Genomic DNA, 18,350 nt, shown 5'->3' with positions numbered 1-18,350 from the left:
TGGAAATACTACTTTAGTGCTCAAAAGCAAATCATAAAGAATAGATGTGCCTCTAGAACTGTTGGCGCAAGTCTTTGGCACAATGTTTTAAATTTTTTTTTTTTTTTCTCTTCACAAATAAGCATACTGTAGATGATGTTAAATGAGTATTTATGAGGGAAATAAATAATTCTGAGTTCCAGTTGCTCTACTCAGGCTAGTTTTTGTTTGTTTTCTGCACCCCTGAATGTTTGCTTTTAAATGGCTTTCTGTGGTGATAATGGTTTAGATAACCTGGCTTGTTCAGTGGTATGGTATCATTAGAATCTGGATCTGAAAATGAAAATTTCTTAATGAGCAAACCTATGTAACTTTCATCTATTCTATTCTGAACTTAACCCTTTGTATAAATAATTTGGTTTTCTTTTTTTTTTTTTTAATTTTTGCTTGTATGAAAATGAAAATATCTGTGCTTTTATTAAAATGTCGTCTTCATCTTTGTCACAGAAACCAGTACTAGTCACTTTTGCAAAAGATGAAGATTCTTCCATTTCCCTTCCAAAACCTCCTGCCAGTGCTGCAGAGGTTAGAAAAGTCAGCAGTGCTCGGGCAAGCTTATTTGGAAGAACTTCTCAGGGAAGTTTCCTTTCTGCTAAAATGGGTCATCCTGATCAGAGTAAGAATGTTTTGATGCATAAAGTTCCCTAGAAAAATAACTGCATGATGGGTTTTAATATTGTTAATTACATGAGTTATTTTATTATATTAAAGTACCTGTATGTCTTTTCAGAGTAAATTTTAAAAATATTTAAATGGCTTTAAGGCAGTTTTGAAAATGTGTTTTCCAAAAATGATACTGGCTTTCACTTCTGAAACTGAGTTGAAAGCTACTCAGGTGCCTTTTTTACCATTGGAAGTTTTCTTCAGTGGGTAAAATTAACATTAAATGCTGAAATGTTTAAAGAGATAATGAGATGGCATCATCTAAGGAGATTCCCTGATGGATTATTGAGCATAAAAGGAGGAGTAAAAAGGAATGATATGTCTTGACAGGCCTCCAACTACATCATATTTGTTGTTAAGAGTTTCATTAGTGGAGACTTAATAGAGGTTGCTAAATGTGGGATTTAAAAGTAATTTTCTTGCAGATGGGAAATGACTTGACATCTTGGTTTCCTGCACATTGGCCCATAATAAAACGTGCTGGAACTCTGTCTTTACTGAAGACTCATTTGTAATAATGACAATTCTTACATTGCCTGGGATTGTTACTTTACATGATAAACTGAATAACTCACTTTTTACGTTATTGCAAAATAAGTCTTATACAAAAAGTACTAAACTACTTCATTATTATGTACATATTCTATAAATATTTATATATCTACCCCGTATGTAGTTTAATTCGTTACCCTTAATAAGTTGATGTTACTAGCTGGAGAAGTTGAGAATCTAATGTAGTTATAGCCTGAGTTTGCCTCTTCTCCCTTTTGGGGATTGTGCAAGTTTTTTTGTGCAGGTTCTTATCATGTGTACATACCAAGGCACAAGATTAACAGCTACCTCTTGTTTGACTTCCTTCATACTATTCAGATCCTGAAATATAATCACTTCTTTCACAAGGTACAATCCACCTATCTGTAGAAGGGAAATAACGAAAAAGGTGCAAGATTAAAATGTTAAAACACAAAACTGAAAAACTTCAAGAAATTATGTTCTTAAGAAGACTTTGACTACTTTGCTCTAAATAGTCTTAAGCCTTCTCACCTTTTAAATTGATAGAAGCAAATTCTGATAATATAACATGACAAACTAATTCATTTTGAGCTCTGTCGTGTGTATTTGTTGTGTAAGAACACTTCTACAAAATGTATTCTCTTTGGCTATTTCAGATGAAGAGAAGCTAGATTCTGAAGAACCAGCTATGATGAATAATCTTTGCAGAAGTAATAACAATTGCTTAGAAGGGCAAAGGTCATACACCCCATTTAAGGATGAAAGTAGACAATTAATTTGTAATGAGTGTATCAGCAAATCGGAGAGGGAAGACTTCCTAAAAGGGACAGCAGGAAAATTTTTATTTCAACTGAGAGGAGAAAGGTCGGTATTGCTCAAGTATGGTAATGTGCGCCTTCCACACAGCACTCTTCCTAGTTATTCAATTGTGCAAGTATCAAAATGTCTAAAATTGATGTAATTTGAAGGTAGCACTTTCTATGCATTAAAACAAAACTGTGTTTAGATTACTAGGAAAAAAAATCTACACTTCTGTTCTTAGGAAGTTTCTACACCGAAAAGACTAATCTGTCCAAAAATTGTTGGTAGGAAGTTGCTTGATATGAAATAACTTTAATTTTGTTTGATCATTAACATTTCAAAACTAAGTCTTCTAATAATTGCATATAGAATATTCAAGTTTAAATTCAATGTGCTTGCTTTTACAGTTCAAGCCTGTTGTTTTAAGGTGCTATACATTCTTCCCTTAGCTCCAAAGATTAATAGAGCTGTGTTTTCAGTTCTGGTATTGGGGAAATATGTGATCATACAAAAACCAGGCTTAAACTCATTGGCAATAGAGGCAGAATTTTTTTGTGGCTTTGAATTTTTTTTTAGGGTTTTTTTTTTTTCATGACCAAACAGGTGTAAGAGGTTAATGAGGCTTATGTGCATGCCGTCTATTTTTACTGAACCTAGATTATTATATCCATTCTGTGATTCAGAATTAAGTCTTTTTTTTTTTTTTCCTTTCGATTCGGATCTGAATTCTTGCACAGGGAGGAGGAATAGTCCGTGGCACTATGTTCAGTAGGTGTATCAGTTGCTGGATTAGTAGTTGGACGAACAACCTTTTTGTGCTAATAACACTGGTAGATCTGACAATCTCTACAACAAAGAATGAATAACAGTTTATTTTCAAAACACATCTTATAAACACTTGGTCACTATTAAATGTAAATGTTTGCCAGTAGATATCTTTTTTACTAGCATGTTTTTATGCTTAGGAAAAAATTATTTCTCTGGATATTCTTAAGCACCTTTGATATTAAGGAGTGAGTACATTCTTAATTTTATAAAATGAAATGCCTTTCATTTACTAACTTGATGATAGTACTGAATAGTTTAGAGAATATTGTCCATTGAGGATGTTACAGCAAATGATACATAGCAGAGCTATTGTAGCATTCTTCTTTTTAATCCTGCTTTCAGTTTAATATTAAAAAAAAAAAAAGATTCTGAAAGACTGGTGACTTGTGGGAGCAAAGAAAAAGTTTCATGAGTATGGAGGTAGGGAAAAGTAGAAAATAAGCCCAGCGATGAAGAATGTCAGTGAAGGAAAGTAAAGCACCAAGGAGAATGCTTCAGTGCAAAATCACTTTCTCCCATTAAAATCAGTGACCCAAAAGACTTTTTAGGTGAAGACTGTATGGATTATCATATTACATAAGTTACTGTGATTTGACTTACTTTAGTAAAGGTGCGGTGTGAAGTACTTTAGTGTTGCAGTTGAAATTGGTAGTTAATGGTATCCAGGTGTCTCTAATGAGAAAGTCAGTTGATACTTTTAATAATTGGAAAGAATGACCTTCTTTCTGAGTCATAATTTTAAAACTTGCCGGTATGATTGAACAGTTAACTCATTATACATCTGTGCTATCTGTTCAAAATTAAATGCTTCTCCTTTATAAGCTTGAGAGCTCCGCAAGTTTTTGATTTTGGTTTTTTGTTACTGGTGCTTTTTGCAATCACCCATTCATATGACGTTGTGTACCGTAGTCATTGAGTTTTCTGGTAGCCTGAACCACAGAATGTCATGATTTACCTTGATTACTGTGATAATTTTTGAGAATGACTGGCTTCTCTATTGAAATATTCTTAGGAACAGGCAAAAAAAGCCTATTACTGAAAAGATTGCTCGTTGCAACATGAAGTCTTATAGCACATTTTCAGTTCGGTTTCTCTGTGGAAGAGAAGTTTTAGAAAATACAAAAAATTGAAAGGAGAAAATTATATATTTTCAATTCTATATTCTTCAAATATCACATGCATATTTGCAGAATAGGTTGTCAAGATTCATTTTGCGTAAGCTCTGCTGGCTTAATTTCTTTACAACCTGTTACTTACTTTCCTGACTCTTAACATGATAGCTAAGATACTAATGATTCTAACCATAAAAGATAGAATGTTAATGCATGTATCTTGTCATATTCATGTTTGAACTAGGGAGAATAATACTAGAGGTAGTTGAATCTCACCCATCACTTAAATTAGATTTCAAATTACTGGCCTTGAGATAACATAAAAAAGTCTTTTCCAATCTTGTTCTGATTAGTTTTCTCCAGAACAGAAGAGTGACACCATATTCCTCCCTCTTTCTGTGTTGAATGCAAGATCTGTATTTTTGAATGGTGCATCTTTACCTTCTCCTGTGGGTAGTGCATGCTTTCTGTGTACTTGAGACAGAGGTGACTATTGTCAATGCTGCCTAAGAGATGCTGCCTGTGCTGTTTTATACCCTTGCACCAGGGATTGCTAACAACATTTAGGTGCTCATATGGCTTAGTGTACCAGACATACCTGCAGTGCTGCAATATGCACAAAAGTAATACAAAATGCTTTCCCTTTAGTAAAGGACAAAGATCCCTCAACTATATCAGCCCAAGCAGTTCATGCCATCATATGAAGGAATCACTCTAGGTAATCTCAGTGGCTCTCATACATTCTAACTCATTGCTAAGGCTTATGCCTATAAACACATTGGTTCAGTATTCACATATGATACTACATGAGTCAGGCAGACCTTGATCTATATCCTTCTCTGAGTTCAGAGATGTCATTCTTCATCTGACAAGGCAGTTGAAAGGTATCACAAACCTATCCTTCAATACAGTTAGTTGAGTTTGGCCTTGATAGGAGTTGTATGTAAAAGGTTCCAGTACCATAGGTGGGTCATTGCAGTAACAGGGTTTTGGCATTCTTTATCAATAGAACATGTTTACAGGTACTAGATGATTGCTATGATTAGATTGCATCTGCTTCTGTGTCATAAATACTTGAGGCATCTTCTATGAAGTTAAAAGATATTTTCTATTTAAAGTACATTGTATTCAGGAATAATAGGATGAAGGCTTAAAGGAATGTGAAAACTTTTATTAACTGGAGTCCTGTCATTCTCAATATGAAGCAGTTGTGTCAGCCTCAATTCTGTATCCCAGTGATTTAAAATCCTTGCAGGAATTAAGCAAGAGGATTCTAGAAATAGTACACTTTGTACAAGAGAAGGTGCATGAGGCTCCTTACTCCTCTTTCCCCACAGTTTGTATATAGGTACCAAAATACCTTTTCTAATAAAGCTGTTTTTCTGTTAATGATGAAACTGTAGAGCATGCCAAAATAGCATGGCAGATTCCTGCCATTAATGCTATTACATTTATTTCAAAGAGAACAGAAGGGGAGTATTTTATTCTAGCAAGAGACTTGCTCACTTTCCGTCTCAGATTCCTCTGTTGTCCAGAGGACTGATGAAAAGAATGAACAGAACTAATGAAATCACTACTGCTTTATAAAGATGCTGGGGGAAAAAGAGAAAAGGACCTTTTGAGGGGAAGAGTTATTTGTCATTTTGTTTGCAATTCTGTTTTTCAAAAAACATATTAATTGAAGCAGATTGAATTTATTGACATGTTGCCTCAGGAAGGCAAGGAGCAATTTCTGACAATCATAAGGAACCTAAGTTTTGTTTACCTCTTCATCCAGCCATTGTGCCTTGCCATCTATTGTGATTGCTATAGAAATGAAACTTCTAAATGTTTTCTGCATTCATATATTTCAACAGAAGTGTCAACAGTGACGGCAGATTTGCTGATGAAGAGCAACAGTTTCCCTGGTGAGAAAAGATGATTTTTTTTTTTTTTCTCCTCCTCCAATTTCTCAATATTCTGAAAGCTTAGATGTCATTCCAGCACTCCTTAGAAACATAGGTGCCTTCAATGAGGAAAAGCTTGGCGGCAAGCAGTTGATTCCCAAGTGGCCTGCTCTACACTTTTTTTAATAAGTGATTTCTTTAAATAGCTACAAAAGGATTGGAAGGTGCTGTAAAGAAGATACACTATGCCCTGTTTTCTATCACCATTGCTGTCCTTATTAAATGCCGGTTTGACAGAATCCTTGAGAGGTATTCATCAACTGCTTCCATAAGACTAGTTTCTCTTTCTTGTGCTTTTTAGGGTTTTGGAGTGCTTCAATAGAAAATGATAAAAGCAGGGGACAAGTGAAATCACTTTAGTCTGATTGCTTAAACTAGCTTCACATCTATGCCCAAAATATTCATTCCTTTTCTCCTCAAAGAAAAGGATTTCTGCAGACGAGGTAGATTTCTTTTGTGAAGGGAATACCCATTCTGTTTTGCTTTGGATGAATTTTTGAAATTAATGACATGGTGTGGATATTAGTTTGTTGTATGGTTTAGCTGATATCGCTGCAGATTCTCTCCAGACTTCTTTCAGGATTTGTCTTTTCTTATTATGTATATTCACAACTTCTGGAGTTCTCATAAAGATATGGAAACAGGAAATTAATCTAGTCCTAACTAATCTTTCTCTGTTTCTGCCTCAGTTCCACTAGCTATTGAGACCACTAATTTAAGAAAGAAACAATCCAGTGGTGGGAAAGCTTTCACAGGTAGAGCTTTCTACAGTGTTTCCCAAAGAAAATGACACCTGCCCTTCCAAGAAGGTGCATGTTTTTGTGTAGGGTTAGGGGATACTGAGAGAAAATTGGGAATGAAGAATTCTTTTTTCAGAATTTTTTATAGACTTCTGAAGAAAAGAGCAACAGGTAGCTGTTATCTCTGGTCTCTTCATTTGTGAGAGTTGAGTTTAGGCTCAGTTTTACTGCCTACTCCAAAGGGAGTCTTTCCACTCTAGTCATTAGTTTCAGGATAAGGTCACTCATCTCCAGATCTGGGAGATCTAGGTCTTGAGAGTCCTTATTACCAACTGAATGGTAATTCTAGAATGGGAAAGTGTGCCATGCAAGGGGTAAAGAAGGAATGCCAATTCAGTCTAGGTAGGGCTATAGTAACAATGGATTTAGATTGAATTTTTGTTTAGAATGAGAATGCTTATGCAAGTTTCAAGTTAGGAAGGTGAAGCTGCTGTGGTTTTCAGACTCAAATATATTTAGGCTAGTATTTTAGGGTTTTTTTGTGGTTAGAATTAGGCTGTCAGCTGTCTGCTTGTTTAAAGATACCCTGCCACAAATAGATACTGTTAATATTTTCTGTATTAGGCAGAAGATGCAAAGACTGTGAAGAATAAAAAGGACAAGGGTGTAGGTTTTTTATCAACCTCTATTATTCTTTTAAGCCATACTATTTAACATGTGCATGAAGTTCTTCATCAACAGCCTGTAAAAATAGAATACTATATTTTTTTTATCGCCGGAGCTGTCGTAAGTAATGGACTATGCTCATGATTGTGTTTATAGAGGAATTGTTATTTGCTCATCTTTAGGATGAGTCAGAGTGTAGTTGGCCTATTTGTCAACATATTTTTGCAAATTATGTTGCCTTTCTACTATTTATCCTTTGTCATATCAGTGTTTCAGTTTTAGTTAGAGTCTCAGTTATAGTTTTCACTCCCTTTGTTTTTGTCTTTTCTGGTGGTGTTACTTATGATATAATCCTCTACAATTCCTGAAATAATTCCAGGACATCTATATTATCAGTTTTTCAATTATTTGCATGCTTTTGAAAAGCTTTGTAGCTGAGAAATGGGACTGACTAGAGGTTTCTGTAATTGGTTTAATATATAATTTATGTTTCTTTTCGCGGTCTGCAAGTAATTTACTATGTCTCTGTTGTGTTTTCTAAAAGGAAAATAGTCTTTAAAAATTGAGCTGTTCTACTAATTCTTTTTTCTTTGAGGGCACGCCTATTACTTGTTTCCACACTGTGTTTGTATCTATCTTGTTTGTCACTGAGATGACATCATAGAAAGGAAAGTTCAGTGGTAGTTGAGCAAAGTAGGAACACATTGTCTTAAGTGGCTTAGTGAAGGTCAATTCTTTGTCTAAAAAGATAGAGTGCCTTTCAAGTGCGAAGTTATGGGTCAGGAAGAAATCACTTGGTTTGAAACAAAACAAAAACCGCAAAAACATATTCCCTACTATTGAACCAATGAAAGACAATACAGAAAACTAATTCTGATGTCCTTTTGGCAACATAAAAGACCTGGATATTATAATTAAATAGGAATAAATGGATTAATGAAAAATGCCAATGTTAATTGGCATATGGAAAAATTAACTTCTGTGAGAGTGAATGGTAAAGCAAAATACTCATTTTTCTCATTTTGCCAAAAGTTAAACCCAATTCCTACTAATTTGGTGAAAATACTAGGAAGTTGTTCACACTTCTTTTCAAAGCCTACAGAGCAACGTCTTGCTATTAAAATCAGTAACTATCGTTTAGAGTTAGAATTCTTTTCCTGATCACTAAACACTTATGGTGGCAGAATCACGGTAGCAGAGGCCTTATGTTCTGAAGCGGTGGTTCCTAAGCATTGTGTAACTGAACGTTGTTTGAGAAAATCAGTCACAGTCTCTCTCACTTGCTCCAGCTCCACATCTGACTCCCTTTCTCCTTTGCCTTGGCGTTCTTGCACCACCTTGTCCCTTGCTGCTGACTCAGGGTCTGTTGCATCATCCTTCTTGCCCTGACTCCCAGGATCACCATTAGTTCCTTTTAACTTTCCCTGGAGCTGCCATCCTTCTTTTTGAGATGAAGCTGCTGAGTCTGGATGTGCCCTGAGAAACTTGGTCTAGAGCCTTGGGTATCTTTGCACTGTGCTCCCCAGCGGTCCTGCCAAGAGGCCTGATAGGCAGTTCATGAGACCACAGTTCTGAACAATTTAGAAAAACAGTAACCTGCAGTCAGTATACAAGCAACCTATTGGCTGCTATGCCAGAGGGTTGTGTAGCCTTCCAGAGGGACCTTGACAGGCTGGAGAAATGGATTGACAGGAACCTCATGCAGTTTAACAAAGGCAAGTGCTAAGTCCTGCACCTGGGGAGGAACAACCCCAGGCAGTAGTATATACGGGAGCCATCTAGCTGGGAGGCAGCTTTGTAGAAAAAGACCTGGTGTCCTGGTGGACACCAAGTTCATAGAACAGCTCAGGTTGGAAGGGACCTCAAAAGATCATCTGGCCCAGTCTTTTCTGGAAAAGGGAGCCTAGATGAGATCATCTAGTACCCTGTTCATTTGCGTCTTGAAAACCTCCACCACACCTGGACTGCTGGGTACAGTTCGTTCTCAGCTCCCCAGTGCAACAGAGATACAGACCAGCTGGAGAGAGTCCAACTACTAAGATGATGAAGGGAGTCCTTCATATGAGGAAAGGCTGAGAGAGCTGGGACTCTTTAGCCTGGAGGAGAGAGGGTTTGGAAGGGGTCTTATCAATGTATATAAATAGCTGAAGGGAGGGTGCATTGTGACACCCTCATTGGTTGTGTGACAAGAACTCTTCCTTCTCCTCGATGGAAGACACTCAAAAGAGGAGAAACTAGTTATTTACCTGTGACTTCTCTTTAGAGACTTGTTGGTTCTATATACTTTCACAACACATCCTTGCAGCTTTTCCCTTTGTAGTCCATGTAGCATTTGGGAATCTTTGGTTGAAAGGAAAATACACAACTGCTTAAATAGTCAAATGGTCCTTATCGATAGAAGGCATGCCATCCTGGATGCTGCTAGCGTTAAAAATAAACCCAGATTACAGTGTAGATGTAGTCACACTCTGAATATACGTGTCAGTAACATCTCAAAGAACAGTCTTTCTAAATGACATATGTGTTTCAGGATTACCCACAATCGGGGGGACTGAGCTCTGGTCTAGATGGAAAAAACACCTTTATGCCTAGTAATCCTTTTGATACATCTGGCTTGCCTGAGCAGGCCCCTAGGATCTGCTTAGCATTGCTCTATATTTGTTCTTCTTACCACTTAGTGAAATGTCTTGATTTTTGGGTGTAGATATGTCATGTCTGGCTTTCCAATGCAGACAATGTATGTTTGTAAAATCAGATGTTCAGTGCTTGTATTTATGTATAAACAGTCTTCATCTTTTACTTATTGCAGTGCCTAGGCTGTTTTTAGAGCCTTGTGAGAAGTTAGAAATTGCTCTCTTAGACATTTGAAGACCTGAAAACATCAATATATCAAAGTATCCAAAATAAAATTTGTAAAAATTTGAGTCATGTTTTTGGGTTTTAAATTAACTAGAAGAAAGGAAGTTTGTGGGGGCTGAAGGGGGTGGAGTTAAGGAAAATATTTTGGGGAGAAATTAGTGACTATTGGGGGAAAATGGAAGAAAAAAGAAAGCGGGGAGGAATGCCTCAGGGTGAAAAACATGAAGGCAGAAACTGAGGGAGAACTGCAAGCAGGGCACCCCAACAACACCCTCTATTTTGCTGGAGGTGTCTGAGAAGCTTTTTGGTCACTGTTAGAAGACACTGAGCAAGGTGGACTTTCAGCGTGACCTATTATGGCTTTTGTATGTTTTTGTTAGGTAAATGGCTACTGTACTTTTAGATTAAGTACGATTGGTTTTGTTTACCTTATCAAAATAAAGACAAAAAAGAAAAGGGCTCTAAGGACAAGCAATGAAACTATCAGGGGCTTAGATCTGCTTACGAGGAAGGAACTTAGAAGATTAGAATTGTGGTTCTATAGATATAGAAAATGCTCTGCAGATATAGATGGGTAGAAATTGTATGCTCATAATTGCAGTTTTCTGTCTTAAGAAAAAGGGCATCAAAGAAAAAAGGAAAAGAAATTGAGAGACAATAAACCCAAATGCCTTAGAAATTTATTTAAAAATAAACTAAATATTACTTTACTTTAGAAAATGCTACTAGAAGTTAACAATGAGGCCAATGTTTTATTGAGAGCACATGGATGATAAGAGATCTTTCACGTGGTGGCAACACAGACTAAGGCTTCTTATCAGGAAGGAACTTCTGAAGAGGTTTTTCTGTGAGTGTCTGTACTTATCAGTTTTTAAAAGACGTAGTTGAAGACAATCTTTTGGACTAACTAGACCATGTTCTATTTCATATATTTATAAAATGTATGTAAATGTATGTTCTGTAAATTTTAGTAGTACTGTAGTTGATGCAGGTGATGCCTTCAGAAGGCAGTGTGCTGTGTTTTTCCAAGTATCTTGGAAGTTACCTTTTCTGGTTTAAATGTTGCTGATGTTTGAGATTTACTACTATTTGGAAAGTTTTGTGTGGAGCTGACTGAGAGAAAAAGCGTTTTATTAGTCAGTCTGCATAAAGCCCTTGGATGTTAAGCCTAATATTCCTTCTATTTCTGTCAATGGAAGCGAGTTTGGTTCTTCTGATGTCTTCAACCCTCTCTCCCCCAAAGAAGTTGCCTTAAGCAGTCATGCAGAATTCACCAGCAAAAGATACCTATAAATACAAAGTTAAGGGTGCTTTGCAGAGTCTTGTTATCTTTCAGATCACAAAGTTGGTAATTCGTTTTCATTTCCTTGTTTAAAAACGGAAAATATATCTATTTCCACACACCAGCTAGTGTCTACTGTGTATGGCTTCCTCACAGCGTTTACTCAGGGCACGCAGTGCACTGTCTGCACTCAAGTAGCTCTCTGCCTTCGTAAGACTCTGTTCCGATTCTGGTTTCCATGGGATAGTGCCAGTTCCTATCTCTACTTCAAGAGAGAGACTCCACAGATTCAGTTTACATGGGTGCAAGAGAAGAGGCTCATAGTCTCTGGAGGAGCGAAGTCATGTGACATCTTTGCACTTGCAGAAGCAGATAGTATGGGACTTATGGCCTTTTCCATACCCACTACCCTTATCTTTTGCTCATTCCTCGTTATTCCTACTCTTCTCTTTGAAAACTAACTCTCATATTCTTCATCCTATATTGCACTATCTCAGTTACTGTGCTACTCTGTTTTTCTCCCACTTCCATATTTTCTAGTTTTGCCTCCCAAAGTTGTAAGAATATGTAGGTGTTAAAAGAACCTTACCATGAGGAGAGGGTAGTGTCTAGAGGGAATGCCTTCAAGTTCAACAATTCAGAAAAGATGATCATATTCTCTTTTCTTTCTAGTTAAGTTTTGCTATCTCACTGATCAAAGGTGCTTGTTAGGGACAATTCTTTAGAGAAGCATTAACTTGTTACTATTGGGCTATGTGTCCCTCTTAACTGGTAACTAAATAATCAGTGGGGCACCAGGGCTACATCTGTACTAATAATTAATAAAAATTAAACAAAGGAGTTAGTCTCTGGCTTGGTGGTCAAATCCTTTGTCATGGGTTATGTTAATACAATGGAAGTATTTTTAACCCCCTCCCTACCACACACAAAGTATTGGCTGGGAATGTCCCTACCTCTGTGCCCTGTGCCCAGGCATTTGTCAAGGAAAGTACTACCCTTCTTGGGCCAAAACCATAGCAGGCACCATGCTAAGGGTCTAACTGTATGGAAAAAGTGTGGCCCAAAATTCAGGCCCATTCAGACTCTGTTTTACAAGTAAAGAGGTAGCCAGATTCTCAGATGTTTAAGGCTCTGCAGTATAAGGGATGAGCCCATGCACTATTACTGTATTGGGATCTTACTCTCATGTTTGTGAATCAGACCTGGCTGTTGTGTGCACCTTCTTTGGAGAGAGCTAGCCCAATTCTTTGCCTCTGGGTTGCAGTTCTTAGAAATGTAGTTTTCCCTGGAATACCACTGAAGGTGAAAGTTTGCAGATTTACCATTAACAAGAGGCTTATGGCAAGAACAAGCAAGTAAACATCTAAACATACAGGCTTTCTGAATAAATGCTGCTTTCACTTAAATTACACATTCTTTCACCAGGGAAAAATACTGCAGTGCTGGCTCACCTTCCTTTTGGAAGTCCTCATTGTCTGTGTACATTCAAGAAATCAATGTTCCTCATAGGGGCTACTATGATCTCCCTTATACGAGAAGGACAGAGATGATCCAGTTGCCAAGTTCTTTTTCCTCTGTAAATCATCAGAGCCTGTCAGTTGATTTCTTGATGAGTCCCTTATCAGATGATCAGATTTCTGCCAATTGGCTTTGTTTCCAAGGCAACCACTCTCTTGATAAGCCAGTTCCCTTCAATAGTAGGTAACTTATTTTTTTAGAGTAGGTTGATCACATTTTAACTGCATAGTTCTTAACAAGATATTGCTACTTAAGTTTCAGCCCTACGTGAAAGTGAAAAGATAACGAAGCAAAAGTCTCTAACTAAAATGGTGTTGGCAGCATGGTAAAGATATATAAAGGGATTTTGTAATCTCTCACAAGATTCATAAATTGCACGTACTCCCTAAAGATAAGCCTGCCACCAGTCATTCTCCTTTATGTATGTATTCAGTGTATTCTTTTTCTAAAAATAATGAGAGTTCCAGTTAAGCTGTTTAACTTATGAAGATGTTTCCCAAAAGTACAGATAGTTCTGTGAATACCAGCAGTACAGCAATCTGCTTTCCTACTCACGTAGGTCTTTAAACTGGTTGATACTGGTGTTCAAGAAATCACAGGTTCCAACCAACTTTTTTTTTTTTTTTAACGCAATTCAGGCTTTGACATGGTCTTACCCTTCATCTCGCATATGTGGTGTTTTTGTCTGATAAGTGTTCAAGTTATCACATCCTTTGCTTCAGTGTCTTTTCTATTCAGCTGCTTTTGTTTCCTACAAAACTTGTAGGATTGTCTTTGTTGAAGTTTCTTGGATTTGTCCTGTGGATTTACATTTTAGGGGAAGAGGCACAGACAGGATATAGTTACAGAACTCTTTCTGAGGAAAGCAAACTCAAACATCCATATTCATATAGGCAGATAGTATCATCATGCCTACATACAATTCTGTAGGTGCTGATTTATGAATATAGCTGGGTTAGTATTAAGTGACTGAAGTTATTTTCTTGCTTATCTGGTGTCCTTTCAGGTTATAGTCTTGCTTTCAGGGATAGCTGAACCTTGTAGAATCATTTCTTAAACTTTTAAAGTTTGTAGGACGAGGTATTCACATAAATGGAACCAAATTTTGATTTCTATTAGTACACTGAACTGTATTTAATGTGTGCTGTAGAAACCCTCTTTCTTACAGATGTCAGACTATTTTAGAGTAGAGATGCAAGGACTTGACTATTTTTTTTTTTTTTTTTTTTTTTAAGCATTGCTTCCCCAGAGGAGTTGGAATTGCTGTATATGAGCTGAAATAATTTCAAGATAGTTTGTGTAAGCATTTGGATTTTGGAGCACTTAAATCCTCATGCTGTAAAAAGAAAGCATTATTCACTCTTAGCCATAATGAAGCAAGTGTTCCTCTGTAATGTGGTTGCTTGGGAAATTTTTGACTGATCACAGTGAGCTATCCAGTCCCTTTTGTAGGAAAGTGATCTTACAAGAGCTTTGTCTTTTATTCTGTCTCCATCTGTTGATAGGATGACTTACATCTTCTGTCTGGACTGGCAGACAGGATTTAGGCGCCAATCCAGCAACCCACTTAAACAACAGTTTAGCTTTAAGCCTTATAGCAACTAAATTAACAGGTTAAAAAAAAATTGAAATAACATTGCTAACGCACTACTGTTATCTTTAGAAGGAAATTTAGGAGATTAGGTTGTACTGGTACATGAACTATAAATGGAACAAGAAGTGTTAAATTAAGCATACACTGAGAATACGAAACATAGATTAAGACCTTTGTCTTTAGTACAGGATTTAAAGGAAAGATTCCTGTTTACTAGCAAAGAGAGTCTATATCTTGTATATTTCTTTTAGATCAGTGCTGCTTGAGTGTGTAGCTAGGCAAACAGAATAGATTTATCACAGATGTATGTAGTAGTTTCCTCTGGCCAAAGAAAGACTAATCATACCATCAGCAGGAATTATGGCATTACTCACTACTGCTTTACAAAGAAATGACAACATACGTGTACTAACAGAACTAGTGACCACTGTGCAGTTAGCAATAATTCACAGGCAGACATGGAAACTCTAATATTTACGTTAAAGGTTACTAAAGGGTTTATTTCTTTGAAAATTCTTCTCATTAAATCTTTTAAAAGTGTTTATCAGAAGAAATCACTGTCCTTGTAAATGGATGAACTTACAGTTTTAAGCTAGTTGAGTTTCTATTCAGTTAATGAAGCTGATGATAAAATAAAAATTGGCTCTTTCTGAGTTTAGTTTGGTTCAGCTTTCAGTTTTATTGTACAAGTGGAAAAGCTTTAGGTTTTGAGTTCCATAATGGTGACCTCTTGTGGTGTAAATATGTCAGTATTTCTGAAGGAGCTTTTTGTAATACATACTGGAGGAAGTTGTATTTATGTCATTTTTAATGAGCAGATAACCTACTGACTTACTAAAATAACTTACAGTCTTTTCCAATTAGTTATTAATATGCAGATCTCATACTGAGCGCATGTGAACAAAGAGGCATTTTGAGCATTGTATTCTGATATACTTTGTGTGTGTCTATACTGTATCTTTTAGTGACCAGATGAAAGAGCCTGGCATAAATTCATCACGGCCAAGGATTACAGGCTGGAAGAGAAGAGTAACAGGTAGTTCATTAGGCATTTCAATTTCCAGTCAATAAATGTGAAATACGGTCAAATAGAAATAATCTAATTTTTGTGATTTGAGGATCTTTTTCTTCTTTAGTCACTGAACAATATTTTTGGTTTTCTAGATGTATTGGGTTTTTTTACTATATGTTGTTGGTAAAGAGAAACAATACTCAAGAGATCTTTGCTCTAAAAATCTGTTGATATTTTCTGTCTTGTTTTTTCCATATGTAGGCTTAAGAATTTGCCAATCCATTAATGCCTTGTTTGCTCATCACTTTTTGTAAACTGGTATAGCTGCACAGAAACTAATAAAGTTATGCCAAGCTATATTAGCTGAAGATACAGATTCTGGATGCGCTTTGCTAATTTTACATAACAGATTTTAATTACTATTGCCTCTTAACTAGCACATTTCATACAAGGCAAGTGCATATTTGAGAGTCTGGTATGGAAACCTGAAGTTTCTACTCTGCTATTATTATGCCTTATTGCTATTTTTCTAGAACTGAGAAGTTGCATTATTCTGAATCATCCTGGCGAAGGCTGTAATATGCTCTGCTTTCATTTCCTTCAGAGGAGCTGAGAGTATTTACCATGTCATGGGAGTTAGTATTCTGTGGGGCTGTATTTTCTCTGTTTATAAGCCTTTTAATTTATTTGTGCTATTTTATTGATGCTATTGAAAAAATCATTTGTGTTATTAGGATTGTTTCTTTTTATATCTTTTTTTTTTTTTTTTAATATTATGTAGCTTCCTTAGTTTGTGCATACTTCATCTTTAATCCCAGAATAAACAGTGGGATGGCAGTAGGAATTCTCAGTCATTTCTTCTCTTTAGTGAGGTCCTGGGGGAGAGTGTTCATTTACAGCTTATTTGTATTTTCTCATATGATTCGTGTTTACACTTTCACATTTTAGAGAGGAGGTAGACTATTTTAATATTGATATATTCATAGCTAGTCAGTATTCTATGAAAAGACCAAACGTGATAAGTCAGGCAGTACACAGCTTTCGAAAGCTCAGTGTTGCTAAGGCTCTTGTATTTACATGCTAAAAACAGCAACCAATAAATGTAGACTGATTAGTGATTTTTTTTTTTTTTTGACGAGAATGCAAAGCTGTGGTTAAGACTTATGAAAAACTGAGACAACGAACTTCAACTTGCTGAATTCTTTTGCTTGAGTATTTTTGCTGTTGAACTGTGATTTACTCAGTTAGAAGGTTCAGGACAGCTTCTGCAGTATTTTAAATACAGCTAATGCCATAATTTTTCATCAGCAGCTTAAAAATCTCCCAGGACAGAGACACATACAAGTTTACAATTTATTAATGTTGAGTTTCTTTATAATCATGTATTTGCTGTTCATTCTTATTGCTAGGATTAATATTGTTTAGTAAAAGCTGATTGTCTTTTTTTTTTTTCTAGTTACAAGAGATGTTTGTTTAAAAAAATTATGCCATTATAACTTTTAGGTTGCTGTATTTTTCTGATGAATGCAAGACAACTGCAGCAGAGTGACAGAAAAAATCAGTTCTTTTTGTTCTGAACTTTTTTTTGTTCTGAAATTTTTTTTCTAGTGAGAAGTTTGGTCATATCTGCAAATGCATACATGAACTATTCTATTTCTTGCTTAATACAGTTAAGCATGTGCGTAGTTAGAAAGTCAGTCCCATCTTCCAGTTTAAGAAGAGAGGTAGCTACAAATTGGAAAGAAAAGAAATAATTGAGTCAATATGTGGGTTTTGTGGCAGGAAGGAACAGTGCAAACTATTCTAGTGTTCTCATTTCAGCTGTGCTCTTACATTATCTGGAGCAGAACTTTCACTTCATTGCAAATGCTGCATAGTGTTTTATTAATTAAGCTACTCATCAATTCAAATAAGACTATTAACTCATTTGATCTAGAAAATAAAAAAGTCTGCAAAATAAGTAATAATAATATTACCTAATAACATGTACTTATACTAATATGTATATATGCACACACCAACAATATACAGTTATTGTAATAACATACTTACCAGTGTATTACTTGTGAAACAGCAGCATTTTTGTATAATCTGTTGAAATAGATATAACTGATAGATTCATTGTGTGTAAAACATAGGTAGACAGTTAAAGTTAATACAGATACACAAAAAGAGTCTGGATTTTTTTTTTAAAGAGCAAGCTTTTTAAATAGTCAGTTTCACTGTTCCAAGTAATGCTCAGTAGTCAATCATTTTTTTAAGGTCTGAGATACTGTTCTCATGATGCAAACCTCTCAATATTAGTGTTCTCATATAGTATAGTATTTTTTGTTTGATAATGATTATGTTAAGAATTTACATTGTCATTTAAGGGCAAGAGCTAGTAACGAACAGTAGGAGACACTTTCTGGCAAATGTGTCACTTAAAAAAATGTATATATTCTAGTCTAATGGCTTTCTTCATGTTATTTAGTGGACTTGCATGACTTTTATTTTCCTATTTAAAAAACCCAAACCAAACCCCATCTTTATAAAACAAATTTGGTTGCCTGCAAGATAAGGAGCTTAACCTAATTTTGAAGTAAAAAAATATGCCTACATGCACCTTGTAAGCAATTGTTAGATCCTTTAAAACTCAAGTTGCGCAGAAACTCTGGCTGTCCAGCTGGAGTGGGCCAATGGTTGAGACCAGAATTCTGTCACTTCGCGTGGTGCCAGGTGAATGTAAAAAGTATGTTCAGCAAGTCAGAATACTTCCCAGTGATATTGCATCCATA

The 18,350-nt window shown here is 36.0% G+C and overlaps 1 protein-coding gene across 4 annotated transcripts in view; it reads left to right on the top strand.

Moving 5' to 3' along the window:
- Positions 1–18,350, top strand: part of ARMC2 (armadillo repeat containing 2) — a 66,851-nt gene that overhangs the window by 8,040 nt on the left and 40,461 nt on the right. For 2 of the 4 annotated variants that reach the window (XM_052781359.1, XM_052781360.1), the window contains exons 5-8: positions 487–655; positions 1,872–2,079; positions 5,813–5,863; positions 15,527–15,597. In XM_052781359.1, the coding sequence (XP_052637319.1) occupies positions 487–655; positions 1,872–2,079; positions 5,813–5,863; positions 15,527–15,597 (499 nt within the window). Of the gene's footprint in view, positions 1–486; positions 656–1,498; positions 1,603–1,871; positions 2,080–5,812; positions 5,864–15,526; positions 15,598–18,350 lie in introns of those variants that run through there. The other 2 variants (XM_052781362.1, XM_052781361.1) reach the window with 2 other exon arrangements.

The sequence above is a fragment of the Harpia harpyja genome, chromosome 3 (assembly GCF_026419915.1).
Source record: "Harpia harpyja isolate bHarHar1 chromosome 3, bHarHar1 primary haplotype, whole genome shotgun sequence".
In the NCBI taxonomy this organism is placed as follows: domain Eukaryota; kingdom Metazoa; phylum Chordata; class Aves; order Accipitriformes; family Accipitridae; genus Harpia; species Harpia harpyja.
This window is presented reverse-complemented; position numbering and strand designations above follow the sequence as displayed.